Genomic DNA, 21334 nt, shown 5'->3' on the forward strand with positions numbered 1-21334 from the left:
AGCGCTCTCCAGGACACATCCTATGCAACTCATTTTCATGATTAGAACACATGGGAAGAAATTATTATGACAGAGCTGCCTGGCTTTCCACAGTATCCAGGATAAATTTGCATATTTCTCTACTGCTCCTTCAGCTGCTGTATGATCCCCCATCTTTGAGATAGCTGCAAATGTTAACTTGTGACATCTGGTTCATTTAATAAAAGTTTTGCCTTCTACCAAAGATACTCACTGTGGGTTTATTTTACCTATAACGTTGACTCACAGACCCTACTTGTAAACAGATCCTACTTGTAAACATCACCTGACTGGTGTGCAGCAGTTTGTCCAGGGAAAGAGCTGGATACCTCTTAAATGACCTGTTCCAAAAATCTCCCTTTAAAAGTCTTTAAATAGCAATGAGCTTGGCAGACCTTTCTTTTTGGCAATAAACACAAACTTCCTGTATTCAAGATAAGCTCTTACTGCAGATCTTCTCAGAATAAATCTCCCTGAAGGGAGATCTCCCTTACAAAAGCTATTATTTGTCCTTCACCAACACAACTGATGTACTTATGAATGCCAACAAGATTTTGAGCAGACTGCAGCCAAATCCTGAGTATTTAGGTATTTTCTTTTTAAGTATTTCCTTGGACTATAGAGTTTCATACTGCCACAGGATCCCGTCTCACTCCTGTCACCTGCAGTCACATGGAGCTCCACGGGATTTTTGGAATAAGCAGTGCCTTTCCACCTTCCCATGCCTGGAGAAGCAAAAAGAAACACTTGCAGCAACAACAGTCTTGCAGCTCCCAGATACCTTCAGCTCAAGAAAATAAACAAAAACCCACAAATTAAAAATCAGAGAAATGTGTGTAAATGTGTGTGTATGTGTGTAAATAATGAGCTCTCTAATGTAAATAATGAGCTTGTATGTGTGTAAATAATGAGCTCTACCTAAAGTGCTCATACACCATTTAGGCCTCAGCTTTACTCCAGGCACATGAACGATCACACTAAAGCCCAAGACTTACTGAAGGGTGGTACTAGATTAGTCTCTACAAATTTCTTGTTCAATCCAATGCCAGTTCTCTAAGTTTTCATTTCAGCTTCCAGCATTGTTGTGCCTTTCTGCCTTTTAACTCCTGTCAGCTGCAGGAAAGTAAGGTTAAAAGCCATTTGAGCTGACAAGTCTGAGCTTCAGGAACTCCTCACAGCGCCCAAGGCTTTCCTTCAATAATATGTTGGGTTTTGTTATTTCATTCATGAGGTCCAGCACAGGTGTAGCATCTCATCTCCTGTGATTGTTATGTCTGGTAAAGTGGCACCTTATTCTTTGAAACAGGGAGAGGTGACTCTCACAGTCACAATTTTAGTCAGGACTTTTTGTTGATGCTGATTTATTGGAATGCTGTGGAAGTTTATTCCAGACATGGCTTACTAGAGCATGTTCCTTTTCAGTTTAATATATTAGCAGTGTAAATAACTGCAGAGAAGGAATTTATCAATGCCTATGCAGGCTGGACTCTGGTCACCTGGCAGCAACTGCCCAGAATAATTGCTGCTGAAAGAATTTGACCGCTGCAAGCTAAACAAAAAAAACCAAAAACCTACCCTCATTGCAGCAATAGACAGTCTGTTTAATAATTCTGTCACAAAGCAGAGTATAAACAGGTTCAGGCAGTACCTGGTTGGAACTGGATATTCTTCCCTCTCTCCCAGTCCATCTGATTTCACTGCAATAGAGTGGACCCAATGTTCAAAATACAAAAAGCCTCATTCAATAGCAAGAAGGCAATGTCAGGACAGCCTGGGTGAGGTGTCCAGTGTGTGAATACCTCCACCACCTTAATCCTTTTTGTGCAGTGGTGTCACCACTGGCTGCTGACCCAGACCTGGTTTATGATGGCTGTAACCCTTGCTCAGCATTTCAGTGTGGTCTAAGAACTGCTCCTAAAGCTGGTTTGATGGCACTTACTGCTGAAGGAAATTACATACTGCATTGCCTGGGTAGCAACCAGCAGAACTCAAGGACTAAGAAGAGGTGAGGGCCAGATTCTGCTACAATCTGTAAACTTTCTGTATGTTTGCATGAAATTTACATAGAAAACCATTAGTAGTATCTGGTTAATAGTGACCTTACTGAAGTGTATAGTAAATCTCGTAATTTTAGGGGCTAACCTCTACATTAAATGCAGATTCTCAATGAAGTGTTTAAATGCTAAAGTTTAATGGTAAAATAGTTGCAAACCATCTATTCAACAAGAGACTGGAATGAGAATCAGGTTTCTACAGGCACATTCTCACTTCTGAGGCAACCAGAACTAGATCAGGAGGTTCCCTGCCAGATTGTACTGCTGCAGACATGACAGAGTATTATAAAATGAAATGTACTTTCTGCCATGGAAACACAGGAGCTAAAAAGTACCCAAAAGTTATGGGGGGGTGAGTAGAGATGAAAAGGGAAACAGAGGACTTAATGTGAATCAAAGTGCTCCAAACAGCAGAGGAAAAAAATCTGCTGTAGCATTTCCTTAGGACCAGAGCTGCTTATGAGCTGAAGTGCAAAACGAACAGCCTCTGTTCTTGATCATCCTCCTCCCAATGCAGCTCAGCACCTGCACTGCTGCTGCCTTTGCAGTGCTGACCTTGGAGCCAATGGGTTTGAACCATGAAAATAATGCCAAGTAAATTTAAATAAAGGTCCTCCCAGCCTGTGGCATGAATCTTGTATGTGACAGAGTTTCACAGTTAACATAAAATACTTTATTCGTAATCTGCTGCTATCAAATCTTTATCTTCTCCGTATCCAGTATGCAGGATACAAATTTCTTTACCCGTGTAAAAAGCCGAGAAGTAGAAAGTCATCACAGTGAAAGCAGCATTTTACCTCCTGTGTACCTTCAGATAAGCAATGATGATAGGACCTGCCAGTTTATAACAGCTCTTTATTTTACTGATATTATAAAACACCATCACAGGGCTCACCTATTTTGCATCATGAGCTTAATTTTCCCTTTTATTATAAATACTAAAAAATTAACTTTCTTTTACATCAGCAATACCATAAAAACTCAGTCTACCTGGACATATTTTTGAGTGATCCCTTGAACCAAAAATCCCCAAGAATTTGAAGTAGATCTCTATATTGTATATAAATGTAATTTTATATATATAATTATATTAAAATTCACCACTTTCACTCATTATTGTGATTTTTCAATTACTAAATTATGTCAGCATTATGAAAATATGGACAGCCATCTAGTTATTTTGCTGCTTTATATTTAATAATTTACCAGACAACTGAAAAATTACATGAATGCAATGGAAAATCATGTACATGTTCATTTATGAATTCTACATGGACTTTTCTTATTCCAAAACTTTTCCAGATTTTAAAAGTCCAGTAAAAACTTTCAGTAACCTCTTTGATCACATACACACAAAAAGTTACGATGTATGTGTATTATATCATACATAGCATATGTAATTCTAGACATATTTATATGCAAATATATGTAACGTACTCTGAATATATATATTGTATGATTTATATATATATTTAAAACACACAGAGAGTGATACCACAGGTGTGTATGTATTTAGTCATACAGGTGTGTACATAAATATATATATATGGTAAATTTTTCTGATGGGACTGCTACATGCAATGAGAAACCTGTGAGTAGTGTGAGGCTGCTTGGTTTGGCTTTAGAGTATAATTCACGTAGACTTTGAGTAGGTTGAGCTGTTTATTTTTCATTTGGAAAAGGAAAGAACAAACCTCAGGAAAAATAAAAGATTGATAGTCTCTTAAATTAACATTATTCTATTAACATTATTCTCATACATTATTAAGTGAAACACATTCACCATAGAATCTTTGGGTTATGTTTTTAATTTGTTAGATAAATATTTACCTACTAAATGTATTTCTACTACTATGCACCGGATCAACCAGAACAACTCTTATTAAAGCATCTTAGATTCATACTCTGCATATTAAAAATAACTTTAAAAAAATCTGAAACTAGTCACTGCTAAAATGTAGATCTTGGATCCTGCAAAGATCTGAAATATCTGCTTAAAATTACCATTTAAGTAGGTCCACTGATGGGCTTTAGTGCAAGTGCCTAAATATTTGCAGAATCAAGACCCTTTATTTCTCAAAGATTAAATTTGGGATGTCACACCTGAGAACATGTAGTGGTTGCTTCCATCAGTAATTCCAGCCAGGGAGAATGTTATGTTTTGCAGCAATAGCCGGAGCATACTCTTGAGGGTGAGAGAAATGGACTTTAACTCATGTCCAAAAAGTCAAGGTGGGACTGACTTAAAACAGAAAAAACAATGACTGCCAGCAAATCTTCCCAAATGTACTACATTTTATTTCTCAAGAAGGCCAACACTGCATTACACTTTAATAACTTCAGCATATTTTTCTCCTTAAATATATTTGTATAACATAATACCAGCAAATATATAGCTTTAAAATGAAATTTAAATTAAAAATTGCTTTGGGACTGAAACTGTGTGCCTCAAATTTTCCCCACAGCAGTTTACTGGCAGCTGGGTTGCGAACCCCAGGAAACAGGTGTCTGTGGTTGGTAATGCTGACACAGCCTCATTTTACAGTGCTGGAGAACATCTCAGTAGAGAGACCAGAAGATGCATACAAGCTGCCAGAAATCCAACAGCTCATTCCTATGTGTTTGCTCTGCTGTAAGATGGCAAATTGATTTAAATTGCTAAAATTACAAAACAAAACAAAAAACAACAACAACAACACAGGAAAAGAATCCCCAAAACAACCAAACTAAAAAAAAACTCTAGCAAAACTGGGATTTGTGCTTCTAGGAGGCCCTGACCTGGTTTGCAAATCACTTCTCCCTGCCACCCAGCTTTGGCATTGCTTTGCGCTCCTTATTGCATATCTGTTGATCCGTACCTGAAGTGTGTATGTAGTGTAACTGTAGTATGAAATAAAACTCTCAAAAGAATTGGATTTCTGCCAGTGAGATTGGTGAATGTTCCTTATCTCTGGATTATTTATTTTTGTGGGGTCCAGTGGTACTTTGGTTAAACCCAATGGAGGAAGTCCCACTCAAGTCAGTGATGCAGAAGGAGCATGGTCAAAGACCTCTCCAGACAATCTCTTTGTGATTCCCTCTCTCTGTCATTTTTTTTAAATGTGTTCAATTATCACCAACTTCCAGTGTAAAAATTAATTTTTTTAAAAATACAAACATATATCACAGAAATATGAAGGGAAAAGCCATTAATTTCTTTGCAAGTTATTACCTATTTGTATGACACAAAAGAAAAATCATCATTTACAGTCACAAACTGTACATACTATTTGGTGGGAGTACGTTTTTTGGCTTAGAGATAAAACATGGACTGCTTCAGTGGCAAGTAAAATAATTATTGACGAGATATATGACTTTAAAATCAAGAAAGGATGATAATTTGTCTAGAGAGACAATCATTGTAATACATCTAACACAGAGGTTTGGATAGCAGAACAGTGAGTAGAGGAGTCTGGGGAAGGAAAGACACTGTCATGCAACACAGCACTACTTCTTGCTCAGTATACTCTTCAGGCTTCTCTCCACTGCTTCATCTAACTCTTCTTCCAGCTCTTCCTTCTTGGACATGGCCAGCTTGGACTGATAATCTTTTACGATTTGGTCTATATACGGTGCACTCTGAGTCCCATGCAGCATCAGTGTCCACTCCTTCAGCACACCCCGCTGGGGCTGGCTGCCAACAAACCCAATCTCCAGAGCCCAGGTGCCTCGGGGGTCTTCTCCCCAAGTGTGAGTCGTCATGAAAGGCCATTTGTCAAAACCCACCTTGGAGTCATCATCCCTGGGGCGCCGGCTCAGCAAAATGGACTTTGTTCCCATTGGTGAGGTCATGTTGATGTTGAGGTCTCCTCGCCGAGTGGAATTCACAGTTATAACTGCCTGCACATGTTCAAGGTACCGGACAAAGTTCTCCTTCCCCTCACAAGCATCAGTTGTCAGTGTGAGGAACAGTTTGCCACTTGGTGGTATCTTTCTGTGCGTCAAAAGATAATTAAGCAAATTAAAACAGTACAATATGGCTTATGCTAAAAGTACTGGGTTTTAGTGCCTCACAGAAAAACACTGTATGATTTTCCTTATTAATACATGAAGAAGTAAGGAAATAATATAGTTGCAAACCTAGTCAGAAAGCAAATGTTCCCCTTTTAGAAAATTATACCAAAACCTTAATTTGAAAATAATTATGAAAGGTACACCTACAGAAAGAGAGAAGTAATAAAATTTTAGAAGCACATACTGCTTTTTAAGGACTAACATTAATGGTTGTCTTTACCTATCACTCCTATATTGGGCAATTGCATAATAATGTGCATACTCAGTAAAAGAACCACGAGTAGTCAGTCATGTCAGTTTCCTTAAATGACAGCAGCAAATGGCTCTCTGGTGTTGAAGAGAAAACAAAATTTCAGTGCAGTCATATTAAAGCCTATGTCCTTGTTCTGCTTTGGAAACCAGCATAAGCGTGGGATGCTGGAGTTGGCTCATTTGAAAAATAGTTTTCCACAAAGATTTCCATCCTTGAACAGCTCCTGTACATGAGTACATACACCAAGAAGCTGCACACGTTTACTGAATTACCAAAATGCTGTCTGGCCCTGGGGTGGGGAGATGAGCCTGTAAAGTGCCTTCTAAACTTGTTGGGGTCAGGATGCAACTTCAATTACCCACTGCCTCAGAAACTGGCTGGCAAAATACACTGAAAGTGTAAAAATGCTCTACATCTTCATGATCAGTGTTCTTTGAGCAGTGTGACATTTTTCTCTGTCTAAAAAAAATAATCGAAAGACAAGAATTACAGCAATCATTATGAAAGTGACCAAGTCACAAAAGAGTCCAGTCACCTTGTCATTATCTTGTCTTCCAGTTGATTCTCCCTGACCTTAGTTGTGCAAATTGAGAATCTTTTGAAGGGCATTGACTACCCTGTGGTGATGAATACCTTCTTTTCAAAAGAAATCAGCACCAGCTTTTTCCCTCTGCTAATGAAATACCACATTCTTTAGAGACCAGTGAAAGCATTTCATTCAAGCCTAGCTTCCATGAATTCTTTTCTTCTTGAGATGAGCTCCAGATATTACACTTACTATGTGGCTCAGACCAGTCTCTGTCCCCTTTCCATAGAGTATTACCTTCTTGAAAGTACTTGCAGAGCAAAACATCATTTAGATCAAGATCCTCAAGGCATTTAAACACTTACCTTAACCTGAAAAACCTGTGTTGTTCTGAGTATTATGGAGCAGAAGTTGGCATAACATAAATATTGTATAGCTAAAACATTTGAGCATCTAATATAATACCCTTGAGATACTTATTTGACATGTCAAAGCACAAGAAAAATGCACTACATGCAGACAGATGTGAAGGGTTGTAATTTCACAGTTGCCACGTGCTTGCAGTTTCTCTGCATGGGAAGCCTCAATCTCAACTCAATCTGAATTCATGCTGTCTCACAGCCTTTTCACACAGTGGACAAAGCTTTTTCAAACACTGCTTCATTCCCAGAGATGTGACAATTGTTTTATCTCCTTCAGTTAATGAGGAGGGACATCACAGTATGAGTATTTTCTTCCTGTCCAGACTAAAGCCCAAAGAAGCAAAAGCAGTGTGTTCCCCCTACATCTGCTCTGCAGAACGTTTGACAGCTGCAAAAAGCTTTTCTCTCCACATTCTCAAATACTGCAGTGCAAAAGCTCTCTCAGCTCTCTAAAAATACGAGAGTACGCTTCTTCTCTTTCCCCCTTTCCTATTAACTAGGATCAAATAGTCTCTGCTTCACTAGACTAATTATTGTAGTCTAGGTGATTTTTTCTAAAGAAACAAAAAGAACCAGGGTTAATGGAAAAGCCTGACACAAAGGTGAAGAAGAGAAAGTGGATTTTCCACAGCCTTACCATGTGCCACTACCCAACTTGTGTATATACATATACATATACATATACATATACATATACATATACATATACATATAGTATGTCCATGGCATAGGAGCCAGTGGGAGATTATATATGGTATATTCACTTTTGCAGGTGTAGTACCTAGTGGGAGATGAGCAGAGGGAACTCCTGTGTGCTCCTGTTCCTCAGTTAATGGACTATGTTTTCTTAAAATTTTGTAATTCCCTAAACCAGCCAGAACCCTTGTCAGGAAAAGTTCCTATTGCTAACAAATGTTTCTGTTTTAAATACTGGTTGTGTTCAGTACACAGTATATTATGTCTGTTAATTATTTCCTGGCCTTTTGCTTAATTGACAATGCTGCTCTAAAACACACCTCTGTATCAACTACTCACCTTCATAAATCTATACCAAATACATACGTTATATATAAAAACATCTATACTTAAATAAAAATATAGAGAAAATACATAGAAAATGTTGCTTCAGCAAGCCAAACCAAAAGAACAACCCGCTTATCTACAGCAGAAATGCAGAGTTTTATTTTCCAAAGAATCTCTGGAGATGCTGGGACTTAGCTAGCTATTTTTTTTACAGTGCAATTAAAAAAATGTACATGTTGCACTTCATAATGCTTCTCATCTTCTGTCAGTGACATTTTCATTGGGGAACACAAATATTACAACAGTAGTGTTAATATATAGATGTGTCAGGCAATTGACAGCGAGACACCCTTACAGCCTACGGAAATAAATGTTCTTTCCTCCTCTAAGATGATCCCCATTTCAGTAAATGGAGCTACCTTAAGATAATGAGATTATTGTGCATTTAATTATTAATAAACTAGAGATATCCTAAAACTAGCTTTGGTATTCTCATTTGTTTTTTGCCTGTGAGTATGCATAGGACAGATAAATTAAAATTCAGAGCTCAGCTGCAGAACCTTGAATCATGCAAATTCAATTTGCAAGGTTGGGGGAAAACCCTGGCTGAGCTATGTGCTAGGGTGGCATCCTAGTTTGTTTTCTTTTTCCAATAGAATAATGTTCGCTTCAAAAATGGCACTGAAAAGTCAAATTTCAAATGGTATAGATATAATTCAGGCCATTTTTAAGTTAGTATTTCAATTACTTAAATTAAAGTAATTACTAATTTAAGTAATTACTAATTTAGGTAATTACTTAAATTTAAGTAAATTCAATTACTTAAATTAAAGTAATTAAAGCTGTTGTAGTCAATTAGCATTCATTCATTCGTTGACTCATTCACTTTAGCACATAAAGGTAAATCAGAAAATAACCTGACTACCTACCCTGAAATTAGAGAATTTAAGAGCTTAAAGCAAGCACAATTAAATGCTATAGCGCTCAGTGCTGGTACTTGCAGATGATTGCTTCAGTCTTCTGGAGATAAAATTGTCTGCTGAAGAATCTCAGAATGAGTTATGACCTGGCTGATAGATATTTCATGTGGCAGCAGTTTATGTAATTTACAGTGCCAGTCTCCCCAATTTTCATTTGGGGATCGGCTCTTTATTCACAGAAACTTTAGCACAAATATACCTGCGAGTGCCCAGGAGAAATGGATGTTGCTATTTACACTACTGGCACTAGCATATAGGATGGGCTATAGAATGTACTGCTCCAACAAGCCAGGAACTGAAAAATCATATAGTTTCATCAAGCATTGTTAATAAAAAATGTTTTATCAACTCATTACTGGTAATGTTACGGTTTCTTAGGAAACAAAAAAACCTCATTAAATTTCTTTAACTGTCTTTGTCAATATAATTTAATGCTTGCGGTCTCCCAGATGCCTGGAAGAAGCCAAACATATCCACCAGACTATTCACTTACTCAGGTTCCTGTATTGACCCTCCAACACAATGGAATCTCTCAGGAACAGTCTTCCAGTCTTTTGCCATCTTAACCATGGCTCCTGCATCTAGGACACCATAGCCAAACAAATGGTTGAACTCCAGTCCAACACCATTCCTACGCCACCTGTGAACCTCATCATGAAGCTGGTTCCTCTTGGAGGTGAGCACTGTCAGATGCTGCATGTCTCTCCATGTCAGATGCAAGCTGTGGAAGAGCAACATGAGAAACGAACATTACAGTATTTCCAAGCAGATATTAAAGAAAAACTGTGCTTGAGTAAGGCTTTGGGTAAAGTTTGCTTCCATGAATAACACTGAAATTGTAACTACACAAATATCAGTAACAAAGCTTCTATTGGTCCTTCTGTTGAGCTCAGTGGGAATAAGAATAGGTTTGAAGCATATAGTACTTTTCTAAATATGTTCTCCAAAATTGCAAAACCACTTCTGATTCAAACCATCAGCCTAAAAGGATGTGCTTTTCAGCTTTCAGTGCCCCAAGTAATAAGCATGTGTATGTGCTGAATATACACCAGAACAGCCAATTACTGTCATTCGCCAAGGTGACACAAGACAGCTGAAAAGAAGATATGGCTTGCATCATTCTTATTGAGATCTTTTAAAAGCTTGCTCCATATCTTAAAGCTGTACTTTCTATTTCATAGATCGGTCTGGTTTGAGAGACATATCAGTCCTATATTGTGTATGAGCTGACAGACATAATGCAGGCAAGAACACGCTTCATGGGAGATTGTCAGTGACTCCTGGCAAGGCTCATCCAGGGTGCACAATACAATTCAATACAGCCAGAAGGATATGGGAGACACTGACAGTTCCTTTTCTCTCCTGCTGCCTTCTCAGCAAAGCCTAGAAATTCTAGCGCAAGCCAGGGTTATTAAGTCTAATTCCTATTCATTATAATGGCAGAGTAATTCCAGTCTTTATGGGTAGCTCAAATGAAAAAGAATAATTATTACTGAGATATTTAGGTTCCAGTCCAGTTTAAACATTTAGTGGTCAGAAAATTCATTAAACCTTTACATTTTTATGGCCATATTAATATTTTATATAGTGGCTGTCCCACTGAATGAATTTGATAGTAGAAGGAATGATCATCCAAAGCTTAACATTTGGCATGTTTTACTTGTATAAAACCTGAAAAATGAGACTTGGACCAAGTCATGTTCTGAGCACGATAGCCATTGCTCTGTTATTGTAAAAAAACTCACAAATCTTCATTATGCTGCACTGTTGAAGGAAACTATGCACATAGTACTCACTTCATGCTGTAGTTACAGCAACTGAAGCTCTTGTAACTAAGCAAATGTTGCCTCAGTTCATGGAAAAAAAATTAACATATTGAAAGGAAAACTTTTCCTAATCAGTAGAGAAGAAGGTAATGATTTCAAGATATAAAAATGGTTCCAGTGTCAGGATTACCATGGACATAGTAAACAGACAATGGATGTTTATTCCTTCATGTAACAGAGCAATTACACAGCACAGAAGCAAGCTACCAGCAATGGGTTAAGGAAACAAAGAAAGCATTCCACACCACCATTGCAAAAAAAAGTATTGAGGAACTGGTTGTTACTGTATGACCTAGGTGCCAAATACAGACAATCTGAAAAAGAGTTACACAACTCCAAAGAAGATCAATCTGCCTGTGGCTATTAAACAGAAGAGACCCACTGCTGTCTCTACAAATCATGGATCAACAAAGCCCTTGCTGTAAGATCATTTTAATCCTCACTTCTTGTCCTCTTCCTAAGCATCTGTCATTGCAGACAGTATCCTGGCACAAGATGAACTCCTGTCTCATATTACTGGGTCATTCTTATATTTTTATAGGCTAGGCATTTCACAGAGGACATGTGGAGAAATTAAATAATCTCTTCCTCCAAACAGTGCTAGAGAAGTCTAATTCCCAGATGCAGAGGATGGGGAGGACACAGAGAGAGCCAGACAGCCAAAATAACATCTGCCATGCAACTTTGGCAAGGCTGTTGCTCCATCTGCAAGTCACCATGCACGTCACTACTGTACAAGGTGGTTTTTGAGCTGGTTATTGCAGCCTGATGCCACAGCCAGCAAACTGAAATGATGAACACCATTAAATAAACCACAGCCCCTCTCCTCTCTAGAGCCCATGAGGAATTTCTCAACAGCATACTTAGCCTCCAGGGCCAGGGCGAACACTCCGGCTGCTTCAGGGGCAGCTGCAGATGTGCCTGAATGACGCAGGGTGCAGTTGCCATACAAATCTGTTGTAGCCTGCAATGACATTAGATGTAATTAATAAAACTAGGTATCCTATTTTCACTGCAGCTACAGACTCAGAAAAATACAGAAAGTGGAGTTAGTGCCATTGCTCTTTCATTGTATTTATGCCCATGCTCTGTTCTCTTTTCTGGAAAAGTGTATCAATTTAAAACCACAGTGAGACACATTTAGAGCATAAATGAAAGAGCAAGTCATCAGGTAGTAAACCAGTGGTCATTATCACTTAGAACCCATCTACTTCTAACAAACATGGCTTAACCAAAGGCCTTAAATTCGTTTCTGATTATCAAAAAGACTTGAAACTAGAATTGGTAACACTATTGAATTTATTAACATTTGTCCAACTCCGAGACCAGCAGCAGCACCAGGCTGCTGTCTTCTGTGCAGATTAGTCACTAGCAGAGACCAGAAAAAAACCCTCAGAAATGCATTTTATGGCAATAATTACAAAGATGCCACAGATCATTTTGGCTGGTATCATCACAGAGCTGACTGAAGACAGAAAATAGTGCTCTGTCTGCTACTGCATGTGGGCATTTAGGATTGCACAGTGTGTCTTGGGGATTTGAAACAGGGCCATGGAAAATGTACAACAGCTTTTTGCAAAAAATAACTTTGAGTCAGCATGCGTGCATTTTCCACTCTGTAAACTGAACTACTCTGAAGATGCTGAAGAGCGATGATCATTAGTGGAAGAAAATCCCAAATACAATTGAACAGAACTTGCCTGTTTTCCAGCTGTAGGTATAGCCCTGCAGCAACAGCAGGCTCTGGTAATCTGAACCCCTATATATCCTCTGTGGGTGATTAAATGTCATTCTGCTCTGTGCTGCTTGTACAGCAGAAGTCTGCCAGTACAAGAAAATATTATCTCAGATGTTAACTTAGATTTTTACAGAAACCTTCTGTCACACTGTCCTCCACAAAGAGGGCAACGGAACTTTGTAATCTGGTTTCTGATAAAGGAAAGCACCGCCTTTCCTTTGAAGCTCTAAAAGACGGAAGATCATTCTGTTCTCAGTAAAAATCCCACATCGTCTCAGCTGACAGTTTTGGCACCATCAGATACTGCAAATGAGAAAATATTCCTCGCAACAAAGAACCATCTGCTGCTCCAAAGTACACAGAGTTGCAATAGGTCATGCAGATAGATATACATCATGCACAAAGACAGCAACAGCAGCACAATAGTATCAGGACTCACCACACCAGCCTCTGGATTTCTCTTTCTCCCATTACTAAAGGTGGAGGCTAAGGTTGAAGAGCAGCTTTCATCATACAGAGCTGTCCGTCCATCATTTATGGCAGAATTGATGGAGATTGTCCACATGCTCGATGCATAACCATCACAGTTACAGTCATCATAGCTGCCTCCATCTCCAGAGGCCCAGACATAGATGCTGCCTTTTCCACCCCGGCCCTGTGAGAGGAGAAAATCAACCCTCTGGAGTTAAACAGCAAATAGGAGATAGCAGCAACTTTAAACTTCTGAAGTGCTCAGGCCTGAACAACAGGCCCAAGCCAAAGTTGACTTTAGATGAATCCTGAAAATCATGAACTAGATACTGTCTATGGTTAGCCATTTAACAAAAGAATCTTGCATACAGACTGACCAAGCTGCTTTAACATGAAACCGGCTGCTTTAAAAACTTTCACATGACCTTATGTAACTATCTGCAAGATATGTTAATAAATGTATCATTTAAAGAAACCTTCCAAACTGACATCACCAGATGTTTTTTTGCAAGAAGCTCTATTTCAACCATGGCCTGCGCTCTGCCAAGCCCTGGTCCCTGTTGGTTGAGAAGTGCATTATAAAAGCTGGAACACTTGATTTGCAGTGACTTTGGAGACCTCACTTAGGAGTGAACGCACTTCTAGGACCTCCCAGTTCCCTGGAAAGTTCTCCAAATAGCCACTGCAACAGACCCAATGGCTGTAGGTTCTGGATGATGGCAAAGTATTTAGGCAATTGGTGATGTATCTTTCTCAATCACTATTCTCTGTCTCTCATACAGTAATTATTAGTTGCATTATCTTGCTTGTTTTGTTTGTTGCTGAAGCCAAATGCATAGTAAGCTTATTGTTTTATTAAATGTATTGTTTCACCTCTGTGTTGCCTCAGTATTAGTAGTAAAATAAGGCCATTCTTTAGAGGTGTCCATGTCCTTTAAATCATCCCCATCAATTGGCAAAACAACTGCACAGCTAATTGTAAACCTGAGCATCTATAAAGGAGAAATATGGCACAAATAAAACATATATGCAACTTCAGCTGTGATACACAGATCTATGCAGGTTATTAAATCCAGGTAAATGGCAGCCAAAGCCAGTTCAGCAATCTTGTGTACACAAAGCACTTCCATTTATCACCTGGTTTGCTTCACACCCTGAAGGCTCCTGTGGCGCATGCCAAGACATTTTATGGATTCATTAGCATTTATGCCATGGTCTAAGTGCTATGAGGAAAAGTGCTTTAAAAGGGACATAGGTCATCTCACAGGCTGGGTTTGTACGATCCAGTTTGGTTCAGACAATGGCTAAAAAGCTCTACCAGCACTATTTTCTCTCAATACATTTCTTTTTCCAAAGGTATGATTGGCTCAGAGTTGTTTTTCTGACAAACCAGATTCTACTTTTAAGGAGAAAATAAAACTACAAGGCCTTACAAAAAATCTACAGAAAAAGAGTCCCGCAATTATTCTGAGATGGATAGGACTGACTGAAGTTGAAGGGCTACTATAAAGGCTTGCCATTAATTAAACAAAAGACATCCATACCCTCTCCCCAGCTTCTAGATAGGCAGGTGGTGGGAAAGGATCAACTCAGCTCCTTTTAATTCCATAATCAGAAAGAGGTAGGAGCTGTCTGAAAGTGAGTCAGATGTGAGAACTTCAACTGTCAGGGAAAGATCTGCGGTAAGGAACTCAAAGCTCAGATCTCCAACTGATTCCAGCACAGCCACCATTTCTCTCTATGTTTAGTTCAAGTAGTCCAGCATTTACTTCCAAGATCACCAGAAGTCTGCGAGGCTAGCATTTAACACACTGTTTAGACGCACTGAGCAAAAGACTAAAAAATTTCTTCTGGTCTTCTCACTGCACAGCATGAAATGGAAGTTAATGAATATAAAAACGTAGTAACCTGCAGTAGCATTTTAATAGGGAACCTTTTCAGTCAGGATTTTAAATCAAATCTGAGCTCCCAGCAGTAGCTTCTATTTTTCATTGCACCCCACTGAACAGAGCAACCTCATTATTTCAAGCACGTTAGTGAGTTGCATTATAATCCACTGAATTGCACAGCAGGATTGCTGACACTGGGATATGTAACATCTCAGGACACAGATTTTCATAATAAAGATAATGACTATGAAAAAGCTCTCTGAAATCCATCTAAGAACTTCCACAAAGGCCTGCTATCAGTTGCATTTTAAGGGAGGAGGATACTGTTGCAAAAATATGTACTTTGAAGAACAAAATCATGCTAGCAATTTATTTTAAAAATAAAATTCAGTAGAACAAGACCAGTTGTGCCTTTTTTCTCTTGGACTTTTTCCATATCCCACCTTTTGCTCTGACTGCCATTAGTTTACGGGCCTAAACCTTGTCTTTGGACTGCTTTCAGAGGCTACATCCCAATCTTGCTGCCATCATGCCCACCTACATCACCACACCACTTTGCAACTCTGTACCTGCTTTGGACAGCCTCAGTCCCAAAAAAACAGGTGGCTGTCCAACACAGAAAGCAGGTGGCAGGAATAGGATGCTCGTCATATATGGATCCGTTCTTAAACAATCTCCTTTCTTGTCATTTGAAAGGGAAACACTCCAATTTCATGTGAGAAATTCACTAAAGTGCTAACATGAATTTAACCTCAGCAGTGCCCAGCACACAGAAAAAAACTTAGCCATGCTCAGCAGGACTGTTTTGTGCTGCCAAGAATTTTACCCCATGAATGGGATTTGTAGCTGAATGGCAGAAAATGCATGTAACATATTGTTGGTGTGAAGCAAGAGGAAGTCACAGAGGAACTGAAACTCTGGGATGGGTTTTATGTATGCAATTACTGTAACTTTGAGAATGGCTTCACGATATTGCTTTCACAGGAGTCATATCCATAAGTGGTCTTAGTGTTAAAACCTACAACTCATCTCTTAATACTCTAATTTCAATTGCCTTTCCTTCCTAGCCAGGACTGGAAAGACAAGCCAACACTGCTGGAATAAACTGACAGCAGTCCAACTGCATTATTTGTAATGATGCTTAGGACTTGTTGTTCACATGTCCCACAGTCAGATCCCACAGAGAGACTGCCTGCACAGGCAAGCTGTTTGGTGGCTGTTCTCAGGAATCGTGTAGTTTATCAAGTAGAAATATACAGCTTCAGGAGAAGTAAATATTCAGTTCTCTGGATAGTAGTAGTAATAAAACTGATCTAGTCTTCATCTAGTGGGCCGCATCCTTGCTCGTGGCACAGCAGGGGTTCAAGAATTAGATGGCCTTTAAGGTCCGTTCCTACTCAAAGCACTCTATGATTCTATGATAAGCAAGAAAAATAAAATCCAGTTGTATTAACTAAACATCATATTTAAAGTGAACTGAAAGCTCTTATTTGCATCTCAACCTTACGTGAACCTAAAAAATATTACTGGTGTGACTCAGGTGGCTGTATATGTGGAGCAAAAACGGGATGGAAGAAGGCAACAGTAACATACACTGTAACCACCAGAGGGAGCCTGAAGGAAGAGTCAGGAAGAACACAACACCAGGAAGGTTTTAAGATACATTTTAAAAGAGTATCTTTCCTCCACCATCTTGTAGAAACCTGCTAATTTCCTCCAAAAGTGATGCATGGCTTGGCACTCACCCTTCTGAGCCATCTGAAGATATATCTCACTCAGAGCTGAAAATGGATCATGATGGATTTAATACCAGCCCAAGAGAGGCCCAGTTCTCAATTCAAGTTGAACCAGTTTTAAGTGTTTGGCAAGGCTATATGTTTAGTAATTCACAGACAGTTCCTGTGAAGCTCTCTTTAAGAAAAGAGCAGGTTTTCTATTTCCGGTGTCTTTAGTGGGAAGCTGCACCATGATGAAACATTCCCTGAGAAATATTCTTACCCCTTTTTCTGATCTTCCATAAGTGCATAATCCTAGATAAATATCTTTTGTAAGCTACCTTGCAAAAGTGAGCTGGCAGAAGACTTCATCCTTTCTCACTTTATGTAACTAGAGGCATTACTTAAACTATGTTTTTCCCCTTTGTTGTTTTCTTCATTCATTATGCCTGCTGGGCTAGTACCTGAGCCAGTGTTTCCTGAAGCTTTGATTGTTTGATTGTTGCATAGCCACCTATTGTTGCAGCCTGAATAGCTGCTAGTAAAGTCCAGGGTAAGGAAGCAAAAAAACATCTGTTGCATAATATCAACAGATGTTTAATTCAGCTGGCCAGTGAGATGTTCAGAGTCCCAGAGCACACACATGTGGAGGGTCCAGGTTCCCCTCTCTCAAGGAGCCCCCAGAGTGACCCTGGTCTCCGGGCAGTACTAAGATAAGGGCCAATCGGGGGATAGGGAGGGAGTGGCTCAGGGACACAGGAACAGACATAGGAGGAGCAGGGGAAGGAGCCAGTGGGGTCTTACGGGCTTTTGAGGGAAGCTTCTTGTGTTTCCCCAAGCCAGGGGATGCCCTCCAGGGTCTCCACAACTCCCCATTTTGAAATTATTAAGAAAGCTTCTCTGAAGGATCAACTGAATCAACACAAAATGACAAAAACACATAAAAGCACTCATAAGACAGTTTTCAAAATGCAAAAAACTCTGACTCCCCAATGTCCAAACAGATTTCTTAGAGCTGGCAGGAGGGATGCGGTGTTCACTTAGTACGGTTTATCAGGTGAGTCAGGAGAAGGTTTCTTCAGCAGGGATTGGTTCTCTGTCACCTGTGGCAGTGTTGTTGGCTGTTACAGACCCTGTATAAGGTAGTGTAAGTGGTGGTGTGCCTGTTGGAAACTCTAAATAGAAATCATTAACTTTTAAGAAAAAGATGGTTACTTTAGGAAAACTTTCCTTTCTTTCCCTCCCAATCACGCTCCCTCTGGTATTACAAAGGAACTCTGGGGAAAAAGATTAGTGGAGGGAGACCATAGGTAAAGGGAAAGGGAGGTGGGAATTTGTGGGAACATAAAAAAAGAGTAACAGGACAATGGAAAGGAAAAGGGGAAAGTGGGAGGGAGGTACAGATGCCACAGGAATTTTTTGGGTTCTATTTCCTTGGTAGGTGTGTGGAGGACTTCTATGATGTGGATAATATTTTGCAGGTTTGCAGTCTGGCGCATGTTTACTACCTTGCACTGGAACTCTACCAGATCTTGCCACATCGGCTGCTTGGGGGCTATTTCTTCCTTGTATTATATTAAATTCCACAATTTCTCCATCTCCTAGACTGTGGTGGTATTTCCTGGGGTTATTTTTTTTATAGCAGTCTTATGAACAAACACATCTTTGTTATCATTCCAGGTTATGAAACTGTATCTGTATTTGACATTGAACCATTTCACTGTCCCCAAAATGTTCACGGCAAGGACTTTTTTACCTTTGTCAGTGGGTTTGTGTTTGTGTTGGTGGTGCTAGACGCGTTGCTGGTGCTGGTGTGCTGCCGTGCAAAGTTCATCACACTCCCAGCGCTGGTGGCCACGCTGAGATTCAGCCTCTTCTCCTTCTCAGGGGTCTGTCTTGGTTGGTGCCTGCGGGCGCTGCTGGCATGGGGGCAGCAGTTTCGCTGCCAGGACTGTGGCTCTAAGCCATCCCCCGGTGGGGCCGTCTGCCTGCCCGGTGACAGCAGCACCCTGGGCCTGCCGGTCTTGCCCGCCTGCCCTTGACCCCCATGCAGCGGGCTGCCACGGGGCAGGCTGGGCAGCGAATATCAGCCAGCTCACTCTGGCCATGTGGAGCAGCAGTGGGGAGGCCGTGGGTTTTCTGCGGGAGCAGCTGTTCAGTGCGAGGGGGGATGGCTATCACCACCTGCTCCGTCTCGCAGTGCTATAGCAACCAAGGTAAACACATCTGTGGGAGGAAGCGTAAGTACCAGAGGGCAGAAGGGGGGACCCCGCAGCTCCAAACATGGGGTCTCTGCCATCTTGAGCACGTGAATGTGATCATGCGGCTGCAGCCATGTGGTGAGAGCCAACCTGGGCAGCAGGAGTAAACATGGGAGAACCCGGAGGAGTCTATCCTTGTGACAGGGGAGGAGGTGCAGGGGCACAAAGAGGGGAACATGGAGGAGGTGTTTTCATCTGTTTTTTAAATGGTCCTCAAGATTCAGAATGCATTTCATCATCATATTAAATAAAGAACAGAATTCTGTCTTAGTTTTTAAATTTCCCAAATTACTTCCAAAAATTTATTGGTTTGGACCGACCTTGAGAAGTTGGGACAATAAAGAGAAAAAAACTGGGACAATTCCAGACAGGGAGTCTAAAATAGTGGTCTTATCTATAAAATAATAAGGCTTAATTGGAACATAGTGCTTACTTACATAACATAAAGCTTAATGCGCACACACCACCTGCCAGGTTATTCAGAGGACTTGCAACAACAGGAGCATGCGCTGCACAGTAGAGTGACGTAGATTTTGAGAATCTAAAATAGGAGGAGATTTATGGGAAAACATTGATGAATATGCATTAGGATACAGTATATAAGTTGTGTTTGGATCCTTTTGCCTTTTGTACGTGAGGCAGGGTGGGATGCCCTCCCCATATTCTGATTGCTCAATTTTTGCTTATGTTTTATCTGAGCCACTGCCAAATTTCTTTTTGTAACTACTGGATTATATTTGATTGTATTATAAAATGGCTGCTCAATTAAAAACTGCTGCTAAATTTTAAGTCTGTGAATTATTAAATTAGAGATATGGGACCTCATTTATAACAAGGTAAACTTCTTGTTCTGCATGGGTGAGTGCTGTTTCCATCTTAACCCAGTCTCTTCCCAACACCGGAGAGTAAAAGGAGGAAGGAACCAAAATTTCAAACTCACCACACTGGGGTAAAAAAAGCCCAAATTCTCAGGGTGGTCTAGTGCAGATGTTTTCTAGGAGAAGAAGTCTCTCCTAGAGACCTGCTCGGTGCGCCATTTGTGCAGTCTGAATAGCTGCCAGTAAAGTCCAGGGTAAGGAAGCAAAAAGGGTCTTTGCATAATATCCACAGAGGTTTAATTCAGCCATGTGGTGAGATATTTAACAGAGTCCCAAAGCACACACATGTGGAGGGTTTTTATTTGTTTTTGTCATTTTGTGTTGATTCAGTTGATCCTTCAGAGAAGCTTTCTTAATAATTTCAAAATGGGGAGTTGTGGAGACCCTGGAGGGCATCCCCTGGCTTGGGGAAACACAAGAAGCTTCCCTCAAAAGCCCGTAAGACCCCACTGGCTCCTTCCCCTGCTCCTCCTATGTCTGTTCCTGTGTCCCTGATCCACTCCCTCCCTATCCCCCGATTGGCCCTTATCTTAGTACTGCCCGGAGACCAGGGTCACTCTGGGGGCTCCTTGAGAGAGGGGAACCTGGACCCTCCACATGTGTGTGCTCTGGGACTCTGAACATCTCACTGGCCAGCTGAATTAAACATCTGTTGATATTATGCAACAGATGTTTTTTTGCTTCCTTACCCTGGACTTTACTAGCAGCTATTCAGGCTGCAACGACCTACTGCAGAGGTTGCTATACAGTACAAGTCAGCTGCAGGCAGCGACTCTTTGGCATCCCTGAACTGCTGCCCATTTTTTGTATTGCCACGGTTTTCTGGAGCCTGCCTGCATGTTTCTGCATCCCTAACATCTCTCACTCCCCTGGCTCCTCCAGCTGCCAGGATGATTTGCCTAGAGCAATCTGGTAGGCTGTGTCTTCTGGATCCCTTTGCTCCTTTCCTATACTGATGACTTGGGCACTTTTAAAAACCTAAAGCAAAATTTAGGCAGAAACACATTTCTGACAGCCAGCCAAGCAACCTTGATTTAACCTCAGAGATACCTCAGAGAAAACATAGCAGGAAACATACTTGGATTGCCAAAGTTTGCCACTACACAGGTTTAGGCGCACAGCTACCCTGTTTGAGCTGAATGCCTTTACACTTCTCCAGTTCCTTCCGAAAGCCTGGAGATGCTGAACTGTAACCCTGGAAAAGCCCAGCACAGCCACAAGCCATGC

At 40.4% G+C, this 21334-nt stretch overlaps 1 protein-coding gene across 2 annotated transcripts in view; it reads right to left on the reverse strand.

Annotated features, from left to right (window-relative positions):
• Positions 1–3247: 3247 nt before the first annotated feature.
• The window catches only part of PCSK2 (proprotein convertase subtilisin/kexin type 2), a 111306-nt gene continuing 93219 nt past the window's right edge, over positions 3248–21334 (reverse strand). For both annotated transcript variants that reach the window (XM_059467937.1, XM_059467938.1), the window contains 4 exons: positions 13333–13548; positions 12019–12119; positions 9823–10050; positions 3248–6045 (listed from right to left, as the gene is read on the reverse strand). In XM_059467937.1, coding sequence (XP_059323920.1) covers positions 5559–6045; positions 9823–10050; positions 12019–12119; positions 13333–13548 — 1032 coding nt within the window. In that variant the 3' untranslated portion in view covers positions 3248–5558. The remainder of the gene's footprint in view (positions 6046–9822; positions 10051–12018; positions 12120–13332; positions 13549–21334) is intronic.

The sequence above is a fragment of the Ammospiza nelsoni genome, chromosome 3 (genome assembly GCF_027579445.1).
Source record: "Ammospiza nelsoni isolate bAmmNel1 chromosome 3, bAmmNel1.pri, whole genome shotgun sequence".
In the NCBI taxonomy this organism is placed as follows: domain Eukaryota; kingdom Metazoa; phylum Chordata; class Aves; order Passeriformes; family Passerellidae; genus Ammospiza; species Ammospiza nelsoni.